The 19,928-nt window shown below is 43.4% G+C and overlaps 1 protein-coding gene, 1 long non-coding RNA gene and 1 pseudogene across 2 annotated transcripts; 2 read left to right on the forward strand and 1 right to left on the reverse strand.

The window, feature by feature from the left end:
• Positions 1–2,765: 2,765 nt before the first annotated feature.
• On the forward strand, positions 2,766–5,526 carry LOC146891305 (late cornified envelope protein 1E-like). The gene is made up of 2 exons (XM_085677989.2): positions 2,766–2,918; positions 4,839–5,526. The coding sequence occupies exon 2, from the start codon at positions 4,862–4,864 to the stop codon at positions 5,318–5,320; it is 459 nt and encodes a 152-aa protein (XP_085534115.2). The 5' UTR covers positions 2,766–2,918; positions 4,839–4,861; the 3' UTR covers positions 5,321–5,526.
• A 392-nt stretch (positions 5,527–5,918) lies between these two features.
• On the reverse strand, positions 5,919–6,674 carry LOC125414728 (NADH dehydrogenase [ubiquinone] flavoprotein 2, mitochondrial pseudogene; annotated as a pseudogene).
• An 8,975-nt stretch (positions 6,675–15,649) lies between these two features.
• On the forward strand, positions 15,650–17,349 carry LOC148119490 (uncharacterized). The gene is made up of 2 exons (XR_015735192.1): positions 15,650–15,779; positions 16,739–17,349. It is a non-coding gene; the product is annotated as an uncharacterized LOC148119490 (long non-coding RNA).
• The last annotated feature ends 2,579 nt before the right edge of the window (positions 17,350–19,928 follow it).

Raw genomic sequence — 19,928 nt, forward strand, 5'->3', positions numbered from 1 at the left:
TTAATCTCAACTCCTTTCCCTTCCCAACTCTCAGGGTCAGATGTTATAATTAGCCTAGGTTTTCTGGCCATAAGGAAGGTTGCATAGGCCTCCTGTTAAGTTGTACATAAATGCCTAATGCTGTTTTCCTGTAGAAGGCGTCTAAGGTTTTTTCTGCTAAGATTAACTCCTTTTATTCTACATCATCAAGGAATCGTCCTAATGATGATTTTGGCAATTTCCAGAACTGGCTACTTTTTTAAGGCTTTAATTAATAGTGGAGCAGAATCCAAAAATGTCCTCAGCAGTCTTGTTTATATCCACAACTGCCTGGAATAGTCTGATCTGTTAGCAATATGTAAGGATCACAAAGAACACACAGACAAGGGAAAAGACACACATATGGCTCCAAGGACAGCCAGGTCGAGTCAGTACTAATGGCGACTCAGGTAGCATTACACCACAACTGGTTGCCAAGGGACCGCCTGGAACACACAGCTCCTTGAAGCACCAATCCCAATCCTGCCGGCAATATTTGCCCATCCAGTCAGCATTTCTGCTACACTGGCGAGACAGCCGTGGATGTAGCAACAGAGGAAAGTTACAGAATTCATTTACCCTCTTCTACCCTTGAACACGCTGAATGGAAGAAACTCGGGTCTTTTCCTCAGGACATTCCCAATCCAAAAGAGTCAAGTCTTGAAGTCTTGGCCTTTCTTCTTCCCCATCCAAATCACCAGATATTAAAAATAAAAAGGTTCTAAAAAGTAAACAGAAAAGTACATTAAATACAAACAAGCAGTCACAGCATTAGGGATCTGTAGAAGGTATTTGTTTTTAACCCAAGGGATCTTCAGATATGTCATGGAATGATACATTATTTTACAGTAGATTTTATATATGATTACATTCATTATCCTTATTTAGCATGATCCAGTTATATAACTCTTGAGCATACAGTCAAATTAGCTGTGTATTGTACTACAGAGGTAACTTGCTCATTCATGTTCATTGCTGCTCAATTCACAACCTCCAAGAAAAAAAAACAGATGCCTAGCAACTGATAAGTGGATAATGATGATGTGGTAAATTTATACAATTGAATATTATTCAACTGTTAAAAAATAGAATAATGAAATTCACAGGTAAATGGATGGAGCTGGAACACACTATTCTGAATGAGATAACCCAGACCCAGAAAAGCAAATGCCACATGCTCTTTTCACGTGTGGATGCTAGCTTTGAATATTTTTTCTTTAAAATTGTCCTTACATGATCAAAATATAATTACACAACTTTTTCAATGTCCTTTCCTCCCATCAGCATCTCCTATGTGCCTCCCCACTCTCAAATTGATTGCTTCTTTTAAACTCATTTTTGTGTGCCATTCACTTTGCTTATATGTGCTGAATGTGTCCAGGACTGACCACATGGGATTAGACCTATGAGGGAGGTCATCCCTGAAGGCAATTGATGCTCCTTCTTTCAAGGGCATTGACCACCTGAAGCTCTTTACCTCAGGGTGTGACCAAGTGAAACTCCCCTCGTTCCCACTGGTGTTGCCATCATGGTGGTCTTCTCATTCGGGCAATCGTATTATTGAGAAAATACTCCTGGCTGCATTTTCCCTCTCATTTCTAGGGGATTCAATCTAGTCATAGACTCACGGGGCTTCTGGCTCTCAGAATCTTTCAACTCTCTCTTCCACAAGTTTCCCTGAGCCTTAGGTTTAGCAATTGTGCTGCCAAAGTATCAGCTGGGATCGGCATCCTGTAGTTACCTGTTTTCTGCATTTCTGCCAGTTGTGAATCTTTAATGGTCTCTATCTGTTGTACGATGGAGCTTTTTTGACACTTACCTGTGGATATAAGGTAAAGATTCAGAAAACAGTCATAAATTATATTGCTTTAGGAGCTTGGCAGTAGTAGGGTCTCCTCTTGGGTCTGTGAATTCTCCAGAAAACAGGCAATTTATGTCTCTAAGCATAAATTCCCTCCCACTGACTGGGCCTGGTGTCCAATTAGACAGTTATTGCTTACCCACAAGATAAAAGCACCGCCATTTCACCGTTCTGGGTATTTTGCCAGTCTAGTCGCTGGGTGGGACAACTGATTGTTCCTCTACCTTGGCAGCGTACACAGAAACTTCTGAGATTATTAAAACCACTCCTCTGGGAAGAGGCTTCCAGGTGAGCCACAACTTGACTGCTCCAAGCCGTGTGCACAAAGCTCACTGTGCCTTCAGAAACAGGGTCTTACCTTCAAATTCCGGGAGACAACTAAAGGCAATGGTAATAGCCTATATTGTTTTGGGGGATGGTTTCTTGGTTTTCCCTGACCAACAACTCAAGGAAACATTTCTCATATGTGGTACTGGGGTGTTTTTATTTAGGGAGTCCATGGGCTTTGGGGAGAATCATTATCATCAAGTAGTACAACTACTTCACACACACACACACACACAAACACATACACACACAAACACACACACACACACCCCTCAAACGTGCATTTCACATAAAGCCATTAGAATCAGTGGTCTAGATGAAAAATTAGTTTTATCTAGCATGGACAGGAAGAAGGAATTGGGAGGACTAGAATCCTTAAGTATTAGCACATTGCCAGGGTGGAGGGAAACCTAGGAATGAAGGGTGAAGAGGCCTCCTGGGATGGTTCATCCATACCTTCTGTCCAAACACTCCCATACCATGCGAACACATTCCTAGATGGGAGCAGGCAGGCTAAGCCCAGTGGAGAGTGGCGGATGAGGAACATCCAGTCATGACCTGTCACAAAGTCACGTGGGCGTTGGAAGGCTGTCCTCCATGCCCAAGCCCTGTCTCACGGGCTTAAGAGCAGGATAAAAAGACTGGTGACCAGAATGCTTCCATCCACTCACATCTGGAGGTGTCTACAGAGTCTGGACTGCGTGTCTCCCCGGTAAGTGTCCCAAGCACAGGAGCAGGTAATTCTCCAGGATGGCCAGGTCAGAGCAGGGAGGCTGTCCAGGCTGCAAGAAGCATTGAATTGTGATGAGAGAAAAGTAGGGGTGGGGTAGTATTTCAAAGTAAAGAATGAGGTAGAATCTGAGAGTATTCGGAGATGTGTGCTACATTTTCAAAGAAACTAAATTATTTTCTGTTGTTTGCTGTGTCCCTCTGGTTTTGAGGAACGTGGGCCACTTGATTATGCAGGGGGTCACTGGAATGCAGTTTTGAAAGTCAGTCAGCCATGCTCATTTTTGGAAAAGATGCACTGAGGACCCTGGTATTAGGGGAAGAAAAAAAAAAGAGCCACTTGATTACTCAACAGGAAGACTACTGTGGGAGCCTTGTGCAGGGAGGAGCCAGCAGGGAGGAGCCTTGTGCAGGGCGCCAGCAGGTCTGGAAAGGCCCCCACAGGCTGCCTGGGGACCAGCCAGTGACAGCAGCTGCACTTCTCTTTAGTTTCTTCATGAATAAACTGAAGGTTACAAATCAATCCCAAGGGCCTTTTGTAATGGTAGCAGTTCCAGAAGTTCCTTGAGGGGCACAGTGGGCCACAGGGGCAACAGGTTCCAGGCAGAGAGCCTCAGTGTGGGTGGGAGGCCTCTGCAGGTCTGCTGGTCCCACAAGGAGCCACTGCGGGTGAGACAGAGACAGATAGGCACTCCAAGCAGAGAGAGGGTTTGGGTGTAGTTTATTCAGTAGCTTATGGGAGGAAAGAGAAGGGGGGAAGGGAGGGAGGAGGAGAGGAGAGAGGAGAAGAGAATCTACCTCTTTGGGAAGGAGAAAGAGCTTGCAGGCTGGAAGCAGAAGGAAGATCTGCTTGCCTAGGTGGAAGAGGAGGGGAGTGGGCAGGGATTGTCTCTTAAAGGGACAGGACATACCATTACATCTTTTGCACTTTATAGCTTGCTACATTTCTGTAAAATCAAGTATTTCTGAAATCCCTCCAGAGGGAACGCCTTTGTTCTTTTCTGAAAGAGCTTTTCACCTCTAAACTGTCCTGAGTGTTTTCAGAAGTCTGGGTGATGTGACAGATTGAGCTCATCGACTAGACCCTCAGGAGATTCTAAATGTAATGATCTGTCCTGGCCCTTTAAGAGACAAGCCACATCTCCGCACCTCCACCAAGGCAAGCTGATCTTCAGCTTCCAGCCTGAGTCCTTTCCTTTACCATCTCCCTCTCAAAGAGGCAGCTTCTGTCTCTCCCCACTTCTCTCCTTCCCCATCTCTCTTTCTCTCTCTCTCTTCTTCTCTTCTCCCTTCTCCCCTTCCTTTCTATAACCCACTAAATACATATCCAACCTCACTCTGCATGGCGTGCCTATCAGTCTGTCTCTTGCCTGCCCCGTGGCTCCCTGCCCAGGACTAGCTGCCTTCAGAGACCTGCAGAGTAGTCTCGTGGCATGCCCATCTGTCTGTCTCTCCTCGTGGGATCCCTCGTGACCCACTGCAGTCCCTTGGGAACTGTGCCATCCCTGCCTGGGACTGGCTGCTCTCGGGAACTGCTGCCCACTGCTGCTGTTTGAGGACCTGTGGCATTTCTGCCACTGCAGCCACTCGGGGATCCACAGCACAGGCTTTCTGCTGCTGAGCCCCTCGGGGATCTGCAGCATTTTCACTTAATCCATTACACTAATGATCAACTTTCTGCGTGTATTTGGAGACTGTGTTGCTTAACTGATTCTAAATGGAGTTTGGTGTGAGACACTGAAACAAAGCACTCAGTAAATGGTGAAAGTGGTGAATACCTCATATGCGTTCTTCCTGTGTCTGATTGCAAGACTCACGAGGGAACTAGAAACGAAGCTGAAAAGACAATACTAAACAAGGTGGTCTTGGAACTTGGGTCTGACTTATGTGTAACTCTCCACAGCTCCTGAGCACTCACCAACCGAGATGTCCTGCCAGCAGAGCCAGCAACAGTGCCAGCCCCCTCCCAAGTGTGCCCCTAAATGCCCTCCCAAGTGCCAGACCCCAAAGTGCCCCCCAAAGTGTCCTCCTAAGTGCCCCCCTAAGTGTCCCCCTGTCTCTTCCTGCTGTAGCCTGGGTTCTGGGGGCTGCTGTGGCTCCAGCTCCGGGGGCTGCTGTGGCTCAAGCTCCGGGGGCTGCTGCAGCTCTGGCGGTGGTGGCTGCTGTCTGAGTCACCACAAGCCCCGCAGATCTCTCCGTCGCCATCGTCACAGCTCTGGATGCAGTAGCAGCGGTGGCAGCAGTGGCTGCTGTAGCAGCGGTGGCAGCAGTGGCTGCTGTGGCAGTAGCGGTGGCAGCAGTGGATGCTGTGGCAGCAGCGGTGGCAGCAGTGGATGCTGTGGCAGTAGCGGTGGCAGCAGCCAGCAGTCTGGGGGCTGCTGCTGACCTGGGCTGTGAGGACACTGGAAGCTGTGCGGGAGGAAACCATGTTCAGAAGACTAACCTCACCTGCCGTTCTGCTTTCTCCTCCTGTCCTCCATTTGGAGGTCACTACAGTACTGAAGTCTAACTGTGGAGCTTCTAAATTTGTTCCTATATTGCTTCCTCCCTTCTGGGTTTCAGAGAAATAAAGACTTTCCCCATGATCCTCACCAGACTCTTGTTTGTTTTGCATCCCCAGCAGTCTATCTTGGCAGCTATGGATTAGAAGTGCACCGATAGCATTTTGTAAGCCAAAATGACAGGGGCGGGGGCTCTCTCCTTACTCGGGAAAACCTATGTTGAGGAAATCTATGTTTTAAAATGGGTAATTTCTTCCACGGTGGATAAGAAACCACATAATACTCACCCTGGAGGTGAAAAATTGTCTCTGTTGTTCTTTACAGTCCCCATAAAATCTTTCATGGCCCAGAGCTCAACTATGAGGTTGTTGTAAACTTCTCTTGTCTTTTCCTTTTGGCTCTCTGATCAGTTCTTTTTCTTTCTTTCTTTCTTTCTTTTTTTTTTTTGGTAGGCTCGTGTTTTATTTCTCCAGTGACAGTTTTTACAGTTGAGCATAAGTGAAAGGCCTGCTTGCACAAAAGCCAGGTCCTTTGGGTGGTTTAGTCAAGGAGGCGAGACCCCCAGCTGGCTCACAACAGAAATGCCCACTCCTTGGCCCAGGCTTTGGAACTTTTCCAGCTCTGAGTTTATCAATAATCTCTTCAATATCCTTGGGTGTTAGGTCTTCATAGTAGTTGTCATTTATTTGAAGCATTGGTGCATTTACATAGAACACCCCACTTCTATAAGAGTGAAGAGTTTGTCAGGTGTGGTCTCTCCAACCTTTATTCCAAGCTTTCTTTGAAGGGTCTCCAATATGCTGTCAGAACCTCGAAGCCTACAAGGTGTGGTAGTGCAGTACCTGAATGTGGTACTTTCCAACTGGCTTTTGATTATATTTTGTATAAAAAGTTGTTAGTTAATATACTCTCATAGCAGGTACTTGTAAAACTTCTACCACCTTGTTCATAGCAGATATGGACAACCATCCATTCTGCCTTTGGGCTAGATCCAGGACTGGAAGCACAGCTGCTGCGTTGTGCCCTTCTGGGTAGTTTTTCACTATTGCCTCTATCCTCTTAGAATTTTCTGGTGTGAAGTCAGATGGAGTATCTGGGTCATTCTCAGGGCTATCTCTATGCACAAATAAAGCTCCTCCAGCCCCATTTTGCACAGTTGTCTTATACAAATTCCCTATATGTCTTACCCACTGAGTGGTGAGGCCAGTTGCCCTGGCCCGCAGTGCCAAGGAAAACATGGCGGGACATAAAGTTCTTCAATCCCAGCCTCTCTAGGCTGATTCCGGAGGAACGGGACTGGCCTCTGATCAGTTCTTGACCCAGTGTGACTTGTCAGGGTCCAGCCTTGACTGTCCCTACGTTCCAGGGTAGGGTGTGTGGATCAAAAGTGTTGGGCAGAAGAAACAGAGATACAAAAGAAACACAGAGACACAGGACAGTACTGGGAGGGCAATCCAGTGAATATTGAATGTGCCCACATTTATTTCTTATTATCTTTTAATATCTCAATTGACAAGAGGGGAAGAAAACAAAAGACTTTTTTAAAAAAAAATCATGATACAAAGAAAAAGCAAAGCAAGTACCCTCTTAATACCCCAAACACCAAGTAACCACACCCTAGGTCAAGATATCCTTGTTACTAGCCAAACCTTAAGTCAAACCTCTTGTCATTAGCCTTGAAGGAACAAGAATAGGCCTGAACTCTCTTTTAGTCAGGGTGGAATGGGCCCACTTCTGTGGCCCCTACAAAAACTGGATGTGAGTTATTTTTCTACCTCTTTCATGAAAATACCTCCTTCTCCAACAGAGAATTCCCCACAATTCCTATCTGTTTTGGAGGCCAGGATCTTGATGTAATCTGAACAATACAAGAAGCTCCTGACACTTCTGTGAATACCACTCCCTGTTTCAAACTCAGTTTACCAAGGATCCCCAGGGTACAGTGTTTCCAGAGAATGGTCCAGAAGGATGGGATGGGACACAGGGCTCCTCATTCTCTGAAGACCACACCTTGTCTTGTTCTCCGCATTCTGATTGTGAACTGTTACAAGGGCTGCCACTGACTGGCTAATCCTAAACAAGCAGGTTCATGAGCCTTATTGTGCACCATTCATGTCTGTGAAGACGAGACCATGTCCAGTCTATTCTTCAAGATCAAAACAGAGGCCAGAGAGGCTTAGAGTTATCAAGGTGTCTGCCATGCTGACCTATGCTGTCATGATATCTGCCACGACTCACCTATGCCAGCCCTTCCATGTGGAGGCAGAGGAACCACATGCCTCCTGTTGGCACTTGAGTAAGCATAATTAAGGATCTTAATCAGTCCTTTAGGTTCCTTTCCTGCTCTTTGCTTCCTGGAAACCCAAGGTAGTACTTCATTTATGCAGATCCAGCCAGATAAAGAAGGTTGTTTTTAAAGTCCTTATGACCTCTCCAGCAAAGTGCAAATCCTTCAGGTGCCAAAACTAGATCTTATTCCTGAAAAAATACAACAGAGGCAAAGTGGGTAGATAGATTACCCAGAAAGAGACCCATCATGTGAAATAACATCAAATACATTAACTAGGGCATCGTGTCAGTAGAGTTGCTTAATAAATAAAGCTCAAAAAATTCATACAATATATTAGGGTGACACTTCTGGGTCCATGGTCCAGCTGCAGCTGGGGTCTGTGTTGATGTCTGTGGCCTGTGTCACCTCAAGAGGCCTTAGGAACCATGAGAAATGAAATCAAAGGGCCATGCTGAGTCAGTCCTGCCCTTCAATGACCTGGGAAAGCTGGCTATACCTCTCGCCCACTACAGAAAGATATTTGGCCCTGACCTTCAAGGGATGATAGGCCCCACCCTTCACCACAGGAGAGGCTGAACCAACCCTGAGGGTGCACACATAGGGGAACTGACTCTGCCTCCTTGCCTGAGGCAGTGGCGGCTGTTGACCAGGCTCACAGCTGGGTCTTGGGTTGACTCACCCTAACATCTACCTTACCTAGGATTTGCTGGAGCTCCTGAAGCGATTGGACCTGTGGAACAATAGCTACAAGATCTCCAAGACTGGGGGGCACCATAGGATATTCCAGAGAAAGCCACAGGATATCCCAGTTTTGGTGAGGATCCAGTGAGAATGGTATACCAGAAACCAAGAGGCCTTGAACCAGACCAGTGACTCATTGCAGTGAGCATTTGCCAGTAGAACTGATGGACAAAGGGCACACTATATGGTACACAGCTCCCAATGCCACCAGGAGGAATGAAGGGGTACTGGGGAAGCAGGAAAGAAGGAGAAACAAAGAGATTTTTCTATTTTTTTTTTTTTTGCTGCTGTTGTTGTTGTTGTAACTTTTGTTTGGTTGCATACTGGTTTGTTTTTTTTTTTGTGGAGGGGGCATGACAGGGATAGGGGAGGATATGGGGCACCAGGATGTGGGCAGAATTGGAGTGCATGATGTGAAACTCCCAGGGAGTCAATAAGGAAGTTAAATTTTAAAAAAGAAAAACAATACATTACCTAGAAATAGTTTCCTGTAAAGAATGAAATTTTAAAGTAATCGAAAAAAAAAACCAGGATTCACACTAAAATATTTGTAACTTGTCATAGGACGTTTATGATTAAAATTTATATTTATTACAAGAGTAAATTCTTGTTCATTAACCAAATGCAGCATAAACAGCCTCATTTATTTGATGTCTATCTTCTCCAACTCATTAGGACTTAATTTTTTATATGTGTTTTGCAGGGTATTTAAAAATATGTGTTATAGCTTACATATCCTTATATTAAATATTGCACACTTGATGACTCCTGATGTACTCTTGTTTTCCTGTTATGGAATCATTTATAAAATATTATATTTATCTCTATGCTGTAGCTCACCTGCCAACCACACTTCCAGGCATTTCAGGACATCCCGTCAAGGACTTCTTATGATCTTTCCAATTACCTTGCAGTTTTTTTTACAATTTATTTATTTTTTATTTGAGTGGTCTGTCTTCGGGTACACCTGCAGACCAGAAGAAGGCACCAGACCCCATTATATATGGTTGAGAGCCACCACATGGGTGCTGGGAATTGAACTTGGGACCTCTGGAAGAGCAACTGGTGTTCTTAACTGCTGAGCCATCTCTCCAGCCCCTGCCTTGTACTTTTCATCCTCAAAAGGTCTCTACATCTTGTCTACATGAAGAATACCCTCTCTAGGTAGTATGGTGAGGAATTAAATCCTGAATTCTGGAATGCACCTATTTAAAATTGCAATGTGATGTATGTTGCATTATAATTTACACTCCATTGAGGTCAAAGAGTTGCCTGTTGCTCCATATCCTGGGAACAGTTTCTAATATCAGATGCTTACTGCAAGCCCTGGTCTCTGGCCTCCATCTTTGGAGACTCCATCCCTGTGCCTGCCAAGTTTTGACCTCTCCATGGAGGAGGGTCAAGACGAGCCCACCAAAATCTTGACCACGCTCTCAGTCTATTTAAGCTGCTTCCCTGGGAAGTTTCCTCATGGTCTCTTTTCCTTCCTCCTAGTGGTCACGTTAGCAGCCTCCTGGTTCCCCCTTGGGGTCATCTGAGAGCATAGGAATCCCATTAAACCTGGATATTTTTTAATTTGGTTTGTTGTGATTTGGCTTGATTGGGATTTTTGCATGGGCAGAGAACTCACGTTAGGAAAAATTTCTAACATTTTGTGAAAGACTCCCGTGGGCGTCTTCCCTCGGGAGAGACCCCCGTGCCCAGAGATCAGTCGAAAACACGCAGCCGGATGCAAACAGCAAGAGGTTTATTGGGGATACGCAGGTACCTGGGGCGACCAAGTCTCTTGGAGGACTTGCGCGCCTGCAGGTTGGGGGTGAGGGGTTTTTATAGGAGAGCAAAAAGCAAGGTTTACAGAAGCGAGATGCAGGGTGGTAAATTCTTAACCTAGATAACAATGAGGGGACTACTCAGCGGTTTACTGTTCCTCTCATCCTGCCCCCCCTTTTCCTGGCTGGCGACCAGATGTCTGATTGCACAGCCCCTGACTCGTGACAAGCCCCGCTTTATACGTGACTCAGGCCTCGCAATCCTCTCTTTCTTTGTTTTCTATGGCCAGTTCATAAATTCCCTGTTTTGCAGCCAGATAAGGCTGTTCTTGCTCTAACCTCAGGTGTCTTTGCTCAACATTCCGGAGGCACTGAATTCCGGAGGCCTTTAATGGAGCTTGTTATCAGCTCAGCATTCCGGAGGCCCTGAACTCCGGAGGCCCTTAATTAAGCTTGCTATCTGAAAACCTTTGCAGAACGGCATAACTGTGGTTAAGACGAGTTGGGGTCCTTCATTTGGAGGTCCCACCTGGTAGAGCAGTCTTTCCGTGTGGCCCTAGGCCACGCGCCGAAAGCCCCCAATCCACAATCTGAGCTCTCCACACCACGCTAAAACCAGCTCCTGGGCTACAGCAGCTGCATCTTGGTGTATCCCTTTTTCTTGTCTATGCTATAGGGTTTTGGGGGGACCCATTCATACTTACTTTTGTTGACTATCAGACTCTTGTTGAATTTGCGAGCTTGTGCCAAGAGTTTGATCTCAGCAGTGGCTAGACTGGCAAGACTGGGCTTGACGGGTGGGCTTTATTTGTTCCAGGGATGCCTAGTATTCAATTTCCACAGTCCTGTTAGGCCTAAGAGCTATTTTAGCAGATGCACTGTAATAGACTTAGGCCACATGGTTGGGCATAGACTTTAAAATGGTAGCTTGCAGTTCAAAGCCAGATTTGCTGTTGCTTCTGGGATGCCTTTTACAAAATCTTTGTAAATTGGGCCTGTCTGATACAATCTGTCCTGAATGGCTAATTTCCCTCTGAACTAAGATTTGCTTCAGTACAATCTTGACAATGGGACGCTACCGCAAAAACATTTGATATTTTGATGTCTCTTCATATCTTTGGAAATTGCTTCTCCTAGTATCATAGTCAAATGACTCCACATTGGCTGTGTGCAGGATTCATTCATCCATTCATTGGTGCTGATTTGATCTCTAAAAGTCCAAGTATCTTTTTGCATTCTAAGTTGGCATTGTCAAAATCCAGAGATTCAATAAGTACTTGTTTATCTTCTGGATCTCTTACCCCTATTTGTACAGCTTTAGTTAATCTTTGTAAAAAGTCACTAAAGGGTTCTCTTGGGTTTTGTATGATTTTAGTATACAATTCAATTCTTCCTCGTTCTTGAATCCTGTCACAGGGACAAGATGTGTTCATTATAAACAGCTTGACTCTCTGAATCAGCCTAATGGCCCTCACCAGGAATTTGATCTTGAGAGGACTCAAATCTTTTGACTCTACCTTGATGTTCCAGAACTTTAGCCTCCTCTCTCCGATATCACTTCCACTGTAACTGTGGCCCATCTTCTAGCACTGTTGAGACTAATTGAAGCCAATCATGTGGTGTGATCCTATTGCTTGAAGCCCATGTCTTTATCAATTCCCTGACAGTGAATGCATGTGATAAAATACTATTGCTGGCTTAATATCTTTTAGATATTTCATACCTTATAGGTTTCCATTTACATTCTGTATATCCATTTGGGTATTAAATATTTGCTGACTTTTCAGAGGTAATAACAGGATAAGTATCTAAAACACTTGGTCCGTCATCTCTGACCCTGAGAGGTACTAGCAACGCTAAGTTCTTTGCCTGTACCTTCTCTCCTTGCTTATCAGTTCTGACAAGTTTCTCGATTGATTGGGATCTTTTTAACACTGTCTTTTGTAAAGCCTGAATCTCTTGACCTGTGAATATTTCTAATGATTTTATCAAATCAATTAATTTTTGGTTCTCATTCTGCACATGTGATTCCAAGATTTTAAATTTTTCCATTAATGATATCTTCTCATCCTTAGATATAATTTGGATGGCTTGTAGATTGCTTTCCTGGAGGGATGTTTTATCTATAGTTTATCATTACTTTTTTTTTATAGATTTTGATTGTTAGTTTCAACAGTTTGAATCCTTTCAGAAAACTCAGTACCATTTTGTAAAGTTTTATAACCCATTGACCTGGATTGAATTTTACCTGTCAAATTAAGGTTATCATTTTCAATAGTATGAATCTGTTCAACTAAAGACTGTACCATTCCTAAAAGTTTCTCATTCTTGACTCTCTTATCAAACCATTTCTTTAAGGATATAATATGAAGAACAAAACTAACAGCTACCATAACCACAAAAATATTTGTACCATGTAGGTCGTATAGCTCTTGCAGAATTTCAACCATGGTATAAACAAACAGGTTGCTAAATTTCTGTATGATGATACTATCTGAAATTATCTTGTGGTTGGTTTACAAACTAAAATTTATTTGTTTATCAAACTAACTTACCTCTGTTATAATTTTCAGAAAATTGCTGTTGGTGTAACAATCTTAATTGGCCAGCAGGTGTCACAGTTGTGGCACAGGAGAACTCTCCGATGCTTAGAAAGAAGGAGAGCTGGTGGGTTGTTAACACAGCAACCGCCGGGTCTTCACGAAACTGAATAGCTTCTGCAGGGCAAATGACACCATCACTTCAATGAGGTGGCAGGCTACAGAATGGGAAAAGATACTTTTTTAGCAACTACACGTCTAATAGAAGGGAAATATACAAAAAGAGAGCTAAAAAAAAACCCTGAATTCACTTGCAAGAGCATTGTTTCATAATTTGTAATTGTTAAATAGTTTAGCAAAACAAAACAATAAAAATCTCTTTTGTATTTACTTGAAAGAAGAACATTTTTCATTTGAATTGCTTCTTGCTTAGAACTGTCATTGTTCACCTATCTTCAATGTGACAGAGACAATTTGCCTTTGTTTTCCTTTTAGGAAACACCTTGATAGCTGAAAACCCTGAGTGTGACAACTGCTACTTAGTCAAGATGTTAATATTACTTGAAGCCTACATCCACAGGGCCCTAGTCTTCTTTCAGCAAGCATGCTACTCACACATTACATACCTATACCCATGCGTTTCAGCTGAGGTGAGGACCTGGGTGTTGTCATGTACAGAGACACAAGTTTGGACCAGATACATCTCATGGAAGTCACCTTAGAAGTCAAGAGCCCAGCCGAAAAGAGCTGTCATTATGGAAGCCAGGAACCAATTCCTGGTCTCTCCCTGTTACTAATGACTTTGGAACAACCTGAATGGAGAGCAAACATCTGTCCAAGTGTGACACCGGCAGGCCTGTCACCGTCATTTGGAAACACATGCCTCAGTCTGTTCAGTAGGTCACCTAGGAAGTGACCTGACTCATAAGGAATAGCTCTTTATACATTGAGACATCAATGATGACGCTAGTGTGAGGCTGTGACAGCATAAAACCACTACTGTATACAAAGTACCATGTTCAGCTACTGAAGATAAGAAAAGCACAACCTTAACAAATGCTGCCAGTGAATGAATGATAACTGCATTAAACAGGATGAATTAAAAGATCAAAAGTGGAGCCCAGCTGCATTACCCTGGCAGTTAAAGGGTGTGGCATATGTTTAAGGGAAAACCATAACCAAAGTATCAAAAATAGCATCATTGACCTAAGAACGGTGTTGAGAGCAGGTGGAAAAAGGCTATCTGTTGTAAGGGCTTTCCTCCTGATATGTGGGATGCAGTCCTCAACAACTCTTTGTCAGCAACTTAGTATTAGTTAGGACTGTTAAGATTTTTTTTTTAATTGGGTCTGATGTTGCAATAGAACCGCTACTAGACAAAGGAGACTTGGGTGCCATATTTTGATATAGGATTTTGGATATGTGTAAAGAGTAGATGCATTTAGAAAAGGAAGGCAATAGACAGAAAGATGATAAATAGACAGATGGTTGAAGATAGAGAGGTATGCATCTCTCTATGTAGACTCTCTACACATGTTTAGAAATATCCATGAATCTCTAACGCATTTCACTCGAGCTCATCCTTCTCAGGTTACCCAACTTCATTTTGTTCTTAAGATTTTGGCAATTCCAGAGTCAACCAGCATTCACGGAGAAGAGATTTTCTTCATTACCAACTCTGAACTAAATTCCCTTCGTCTACACTTCATTGATTTTTTTTTCTTTTTGAGTAATGTTAAGATATGATTTTCTATAACCATGACATTCTATAATGAACACAGACTATTTCCATTAAATGTCAACAAAAGTACAAGTTCACAGTAGCTTCATGTGCAACCTGTGCACATGGAGAAAACCAATGAAAATCAAGAGATAGAGAAAGAACACAGAGGTCTAATAACAACACAGACACATTCTTGTGAATTACTAAGGACTGATTCCTTTGTATTATTTCTTTATTTTTGAGAATATATATAATTACATCATTTTCCCCTTCTCTTTCCTCCATCAAAAGCCTCCTATGTAACCCAATGCAACTCTCATTCAAATCTATGACTTCTTTTTTCAGTAATTGTTGTTACATGTAAGAAACCCAGGCCTCAGCAGAACTGCAGCCATAGCGCAAAGACCTGAGCTGGATTCAATGCCCCTGACTGCCCCTGACCTTAGCCCTAGTTATAGAAAGAACCATAAACAATCCTCCACAGAGAGAAGCCAATCAGAAACTAACAACTCTCATGCTGAGCCTAAAAAGTTGCAGTTCCCCCGACCCAAGATAGTCAATCAACTAAGTCCAAATAGTCCTAACAAGGGTTTGAGCCAATTCCAAATCTGTAACTGTGCAAGGTTTTGGAGTCCCCCCAAACTCCTCCTGCCTAGCCACTATAAAAGCCCATGTCCTGTGCTGTGTGAGGTCTCTCCTGCTCTGTTGCTGCCGCTTCAGACTGATGGAGAGACCCAAGTTAGCTTGCATTAAAGAGTCTTTGCTTTTGCATCAAATCAGGTCTCTTGGTGGTGGTCTTTTGGGGGTTTGGACTTTGGACACAACAATATATACATACATATATACATTATAAATACATATCACACACACACACACACACACACACACACACACACTTGGGCTACAGGCTGTAAATATCACATTAAGAACCAGCGGGAAATGGAAGAAGATGGAGAAATGACTGGTTACTAAGGCAGATACTCTGCTGGTCTGCCAAGTTTAAGGATCCAAGAATCCACTTCCTCCCTTTATTCATTAGCCGTGGCCTAAGAAAGAGGCAGCAACTAGAACTATAAATTTACATATGAGTAAGGCTGATGAGAAACATCTAGTCATCACCAGTCACATGACCATGTAGGGGTAAGAGGCAGAGCATCCCATGTTCAGACACTGATGCGCTAAGGCAGAGCCCAGGATCAGAATAAAAGGGCTGAGGGACAGGGCACTTCCATCACTCACCTCCTGAGATACCCACAGATTGTGAGCTGCCTGTCATCTTGGTAAGTGACCATGGGAGACAAGAGCAGAGACTTTTCCAGAGGGATTACCAGACTAGACCTGGAGAGGAGCCTCAGAAGGGTCTCCCCACTGAGAGTCCATATTGATAGATCATAAAACATGGTGAAGGGTGAGGGGTGAGGCAATAGGGATATGGACACACAGAAGCCACAGCCTTGATGTTGAGAGAAATGAGAAACAGTTGGGGGCTTCTGGCTCTGGAGAGAACAAAGTATCTTCAGTGTATAGGAACCATCAGGATGGGACACTAAGCACAGAGAACTGTGCATCTGAACAGGCTCAGAGGGGAGATGGCCTGTGAAGAAAATGCTTCCCCTAACTCCTGAAGAAGAGCTGGAGTCAGAAAAGGACAACAGGGTCTCACTTTTACTTGGGGAAGAAAGAGAGCCCTGGTTCTGGGATCTGCTCACAGCAGGATGACACCTTGCCTCCCTTAGCCTAAGAAAGGGATGATTTGGATACTTCTGAACTTTGATCTCAAAACAGGGATTTGTACTCCCATGTATCTCTGAGAGGTTTTGCAGTTTTCTCTTTCAGGGGCTGAGCTTACTCCCTCAGTGACATAGAAGGTACATTGATTATTGACCTTAAACTACAATCATTGTCGAGTCCCGACTGCTCTTTCTGTTTGCAGTCACTGTTCGGAGAAATAACCAGTGTACTGGCACATCCAGGAGGACTAAGAAAGGCAGACGTTTTGCCATGTCCTTAGTTGTTCATTTAGCATGCTGGATACAACTTGACAATTAGTATCTCACTTGCATGGTTGTCTGAGGTTCTGAATTCATAATGAACACAATGTGACAGATTGAATATTTTATAAGCAAAGTAAAATAACTGTAGAAGTTATTTGATGCTGACCAGTGAAATTTCTATGTGGCCAGAATAGTTTGGGTGTCCACAGTATCTGGTGTCTGACATGTGTGTGATTCTCCTGCAGCTCCTGAACACCCACAGACCGAGATGTCCTGCCAGCAGAGCCAGCAGCAGTGCCAGCCCCCTCCCAAGTGCACCCCCAAGTGCCCTCCCAAGTGCCAGACACCAAAGTGTCCCTCAAAGTGTCCTCCTAAGTGTCCCCCTAAGTGCCCTCCTGTCTCTTCCTGCTGCAGTCTGGGTTCTGGGGGCTGCTGTGGCTCCAGTTCCGGGAGCTGCTGTGGTTCAAGCTCCGGGGGCTGCTGCAGCTCTGGCGGTGGTGGCTGCTGCCTGAGCCACCACAGGCCCCGCAGATCTCTCCGTCACAGACACCAGAGCTCTGGATGCTGTAGCAGTGGTGGCAGCAGTGGCTGCTGTGGCAGCAGTGGTGGCAGCAGCTGTGGCAGTAGCCAGCAGTCTGGGGGCTGCTGCTAAAGTGGTGAGGAAGACTTCATCAAGTGTCACAGGAGGAAGCCATGCTCAGCAGACTCGTCCAGACCTGCTTCCCTTTCCTCTGGTTTCTCTCCTTGGGCTTTGCTCCGAGATTCTGACATCTCCTCTGAAAGGTCCTGTATTCCACTCACCAGATGACAGTGCCCCTTCGCCTCTTTGTTACAAATAAAAAAGCCTTGGCCACCAGTCCTGACGAGACTCTTGTTCATTTCTCAGCATTGTCCTCATCCCACGTCTTAGTCATCCGATGTAGGCTTTCCCTCTGTACGCTGTGATTACCATTAATGAATAAAGAAACTGCTTTGGATCAGTAGCAGCGCAGAACTTGGCTAGGCCGGGAAAACTATACTGAACTCCCGGAGAAAGAAGGGCAGAGTCAGAGAGAAGTCTCGTAACCTTGCCAGAGACAAATGCCGGAACTTTAGCCGGTAAGCCACAGCTGCGTGGCAATACACAGATGAATGGAGATGGGTTAAATTAATATGTAAGAGTTAACCAATAAGAAGCTAGAGCTACTGGGCCAAGCAGTGATTTAAATAATATGGTTTCTGTGTGATTGTCTCTGGGCTAAGCAGCTAGGAACCAGAAAGCAGCCCTCCAAACAATAGCCATCTTTTCCTGCTAGCAAAGAGTGACACTGAGTTCTTGCTCCCTTTTAGACGCGTCAGTGCATCTATGCCTTTGTACCAGCTGTTCAACTGTATCTATAAGAACTACGACGCTTTTGGGGGGGAGATGGTCTTGTTGATAACTTAAAAATGGCAGTCATTCTTCACAATTATAAAACTTGGGGACAAATCCAGTGTTGATGGACTTGAAGGAGAATGTTCACGATGAGACACTCACTAGAAGGACAAAGAACAACCCTCTGAAGAAAGGAGGACAATCAAGACATCGGCCACTTTTCTTCAAAATTAGCTATTAGTACTGGTTTTAGACAAAATTTTAACTAGAACTGTAAAAATTAGCATAGTTTCCATCCCTTTATTTTACTACTTTACCTGAGTTGCTAGAATGTGGGAACTTCTGCACAGCTGACCACCGCAAGGGTTTCCCTCCCTCCTTCTCTTCTGCTGGTGGCTGCTGAAATCTTGACGTTGAGATCAGCACTCAAGAGTGAATTGTTTGGCAACCTTTGCCTGTTCCTGCTCCATTTTCTGTTACTTGTTTTCAAATCAAGTCACTAATAAAATGATTTCATTGAACTGTGGACACCTTCAGGTCTCTAACTCTGCCCCCGTCCTTAGCAGGAAACAGGCTTTGTTGTCATTTCCCAGAGTCACATCATACTTTAGTGGCACCCAAAGGCAGTCATTCATCCTTCAACCTTCTGTTTAAGTTTATATATTCATGTGTAATAATATTTAAAAATGTCCTAAAACATTTAAATCACAGTGTTATACATAATTTAAACACAATGAAATTCATTAATTTAAATGAAAAGTTGAATTGCTCTCTTCCAATATCATTTAGAGTTATATGCCATAAAGAGTAATGATGTACACACACACTTAGAATATTGTGAGAACTTGTCATTTAATATTTGAGCAATTTATAAAAAAGAATAGCCCTCCTAGAACATACAAATAAAATTGCAGCTGAACATAATTTCAATAAAATTAATAATATGTTATTGAGAGCACCATTGAATTGATAGAAAATATCAATTTAGAAAAGTTTAATGCATATTACACATTTCTACATATGCACAGGTATTTCAATATAAACTCCATAAGTGATAGAAAATGTGCAAGGTTTTTCCTTTCATGTCTGACAAGTCTAATTTGATGCTATGGCTGTGCTCATATATTCAACTTCAAGTCACTTATCTTTTTTTTTTAGGACTCAATACAATTTCATTGACTATGAACACCACATTTTCTTTTGTTTTATGAAGGCTTCATTGAAGAACTCTTACACCTCCTTGCTCCTATTTATTCCAAGGTTTTCTTTATTTTCTTTTTATGATTCCATAAATGTGGCTTATCCCAGTTTCTCTGTTAAAACTTTCAGTGTTGGCTTACAGAGATGTCACTGAACTTGGAATATGGTTTTGTACAATACCACTTTGTTGAACATTGTATGGAAATTTTTTTCAGTTAAAAATTAGGGCATTTTACATACTATAGTCTGCAAACAAAGACAATTTATCTTCTGTCTTTCTCTACGAGACCTCTAACTGAGACTTTGAGAGTGGAGGAAGTTTATACTCTTATCTTAGTACACGTTATAAAGGAAGTCATTTGACATTTATCTCACCCAGGAAATGACTGAGGTATCTTTTCTATTTCTAATTTCCTCAGGACTTTTTTCCCTCCAAGACAGGGTTTCTATGTAGCTTTGGAATCTGTTCTGGAACTTACTTTGTAGACCAGGCTGGCTTTGAAATCATGGAGACCCACTTGTCCCTGCCTCCCGAGTGCTGGGATTAAAGGTGTGCACCACCAACACCCGGGTTCCTCAGGGCTTTAATCATGAATGATGTTTGATTTCGGTGTGTCATTTTGTCACCAGTGGAGAAGATTTTCACAATCTTGTCTAAGTCTATCCAAACACTCTATTTCATTTAATGTTTCAGTAAATGAAACATTTCAGTAATTGCTCAAGCATCTTAGCATCCATGAAGTCATAATAAACACCATGGTAAACTATTTTTCCATGTGATCTATTTTCAATGTTGTAACAAAATATTTATTCATTCATTAATTTTCTCATGTGTATGTCTTGTACTTTGATGATATTTACCCATTTTCATCATACTAAGA

The sequence above is a fragment of the Myodes glareolus genome, chromosome 17, assembly GCF_982192425.1.
Source record: "Myodes glareolus chromosome 17, mMyoGla1.1, whole genome shotgun sequence".
In the NCBI taxonomy this organism is placed as follows: domain Eukaryota; kingdom Metazoa; phylum Chordata; class Mammalia; order Rodentia; family Cricetidae; genus Myodes; species Myodes glareolus.

Excerpts from the sequence above, each read along its gene's own strand:
- LOC146891305 (XM_085677989.2), top strand. The coding sequence starts at position 4,862 with ATGTCCTGCCAGCAGAGCCAGCAACAGTGCCAGCCCCCTCCCAAGTGT.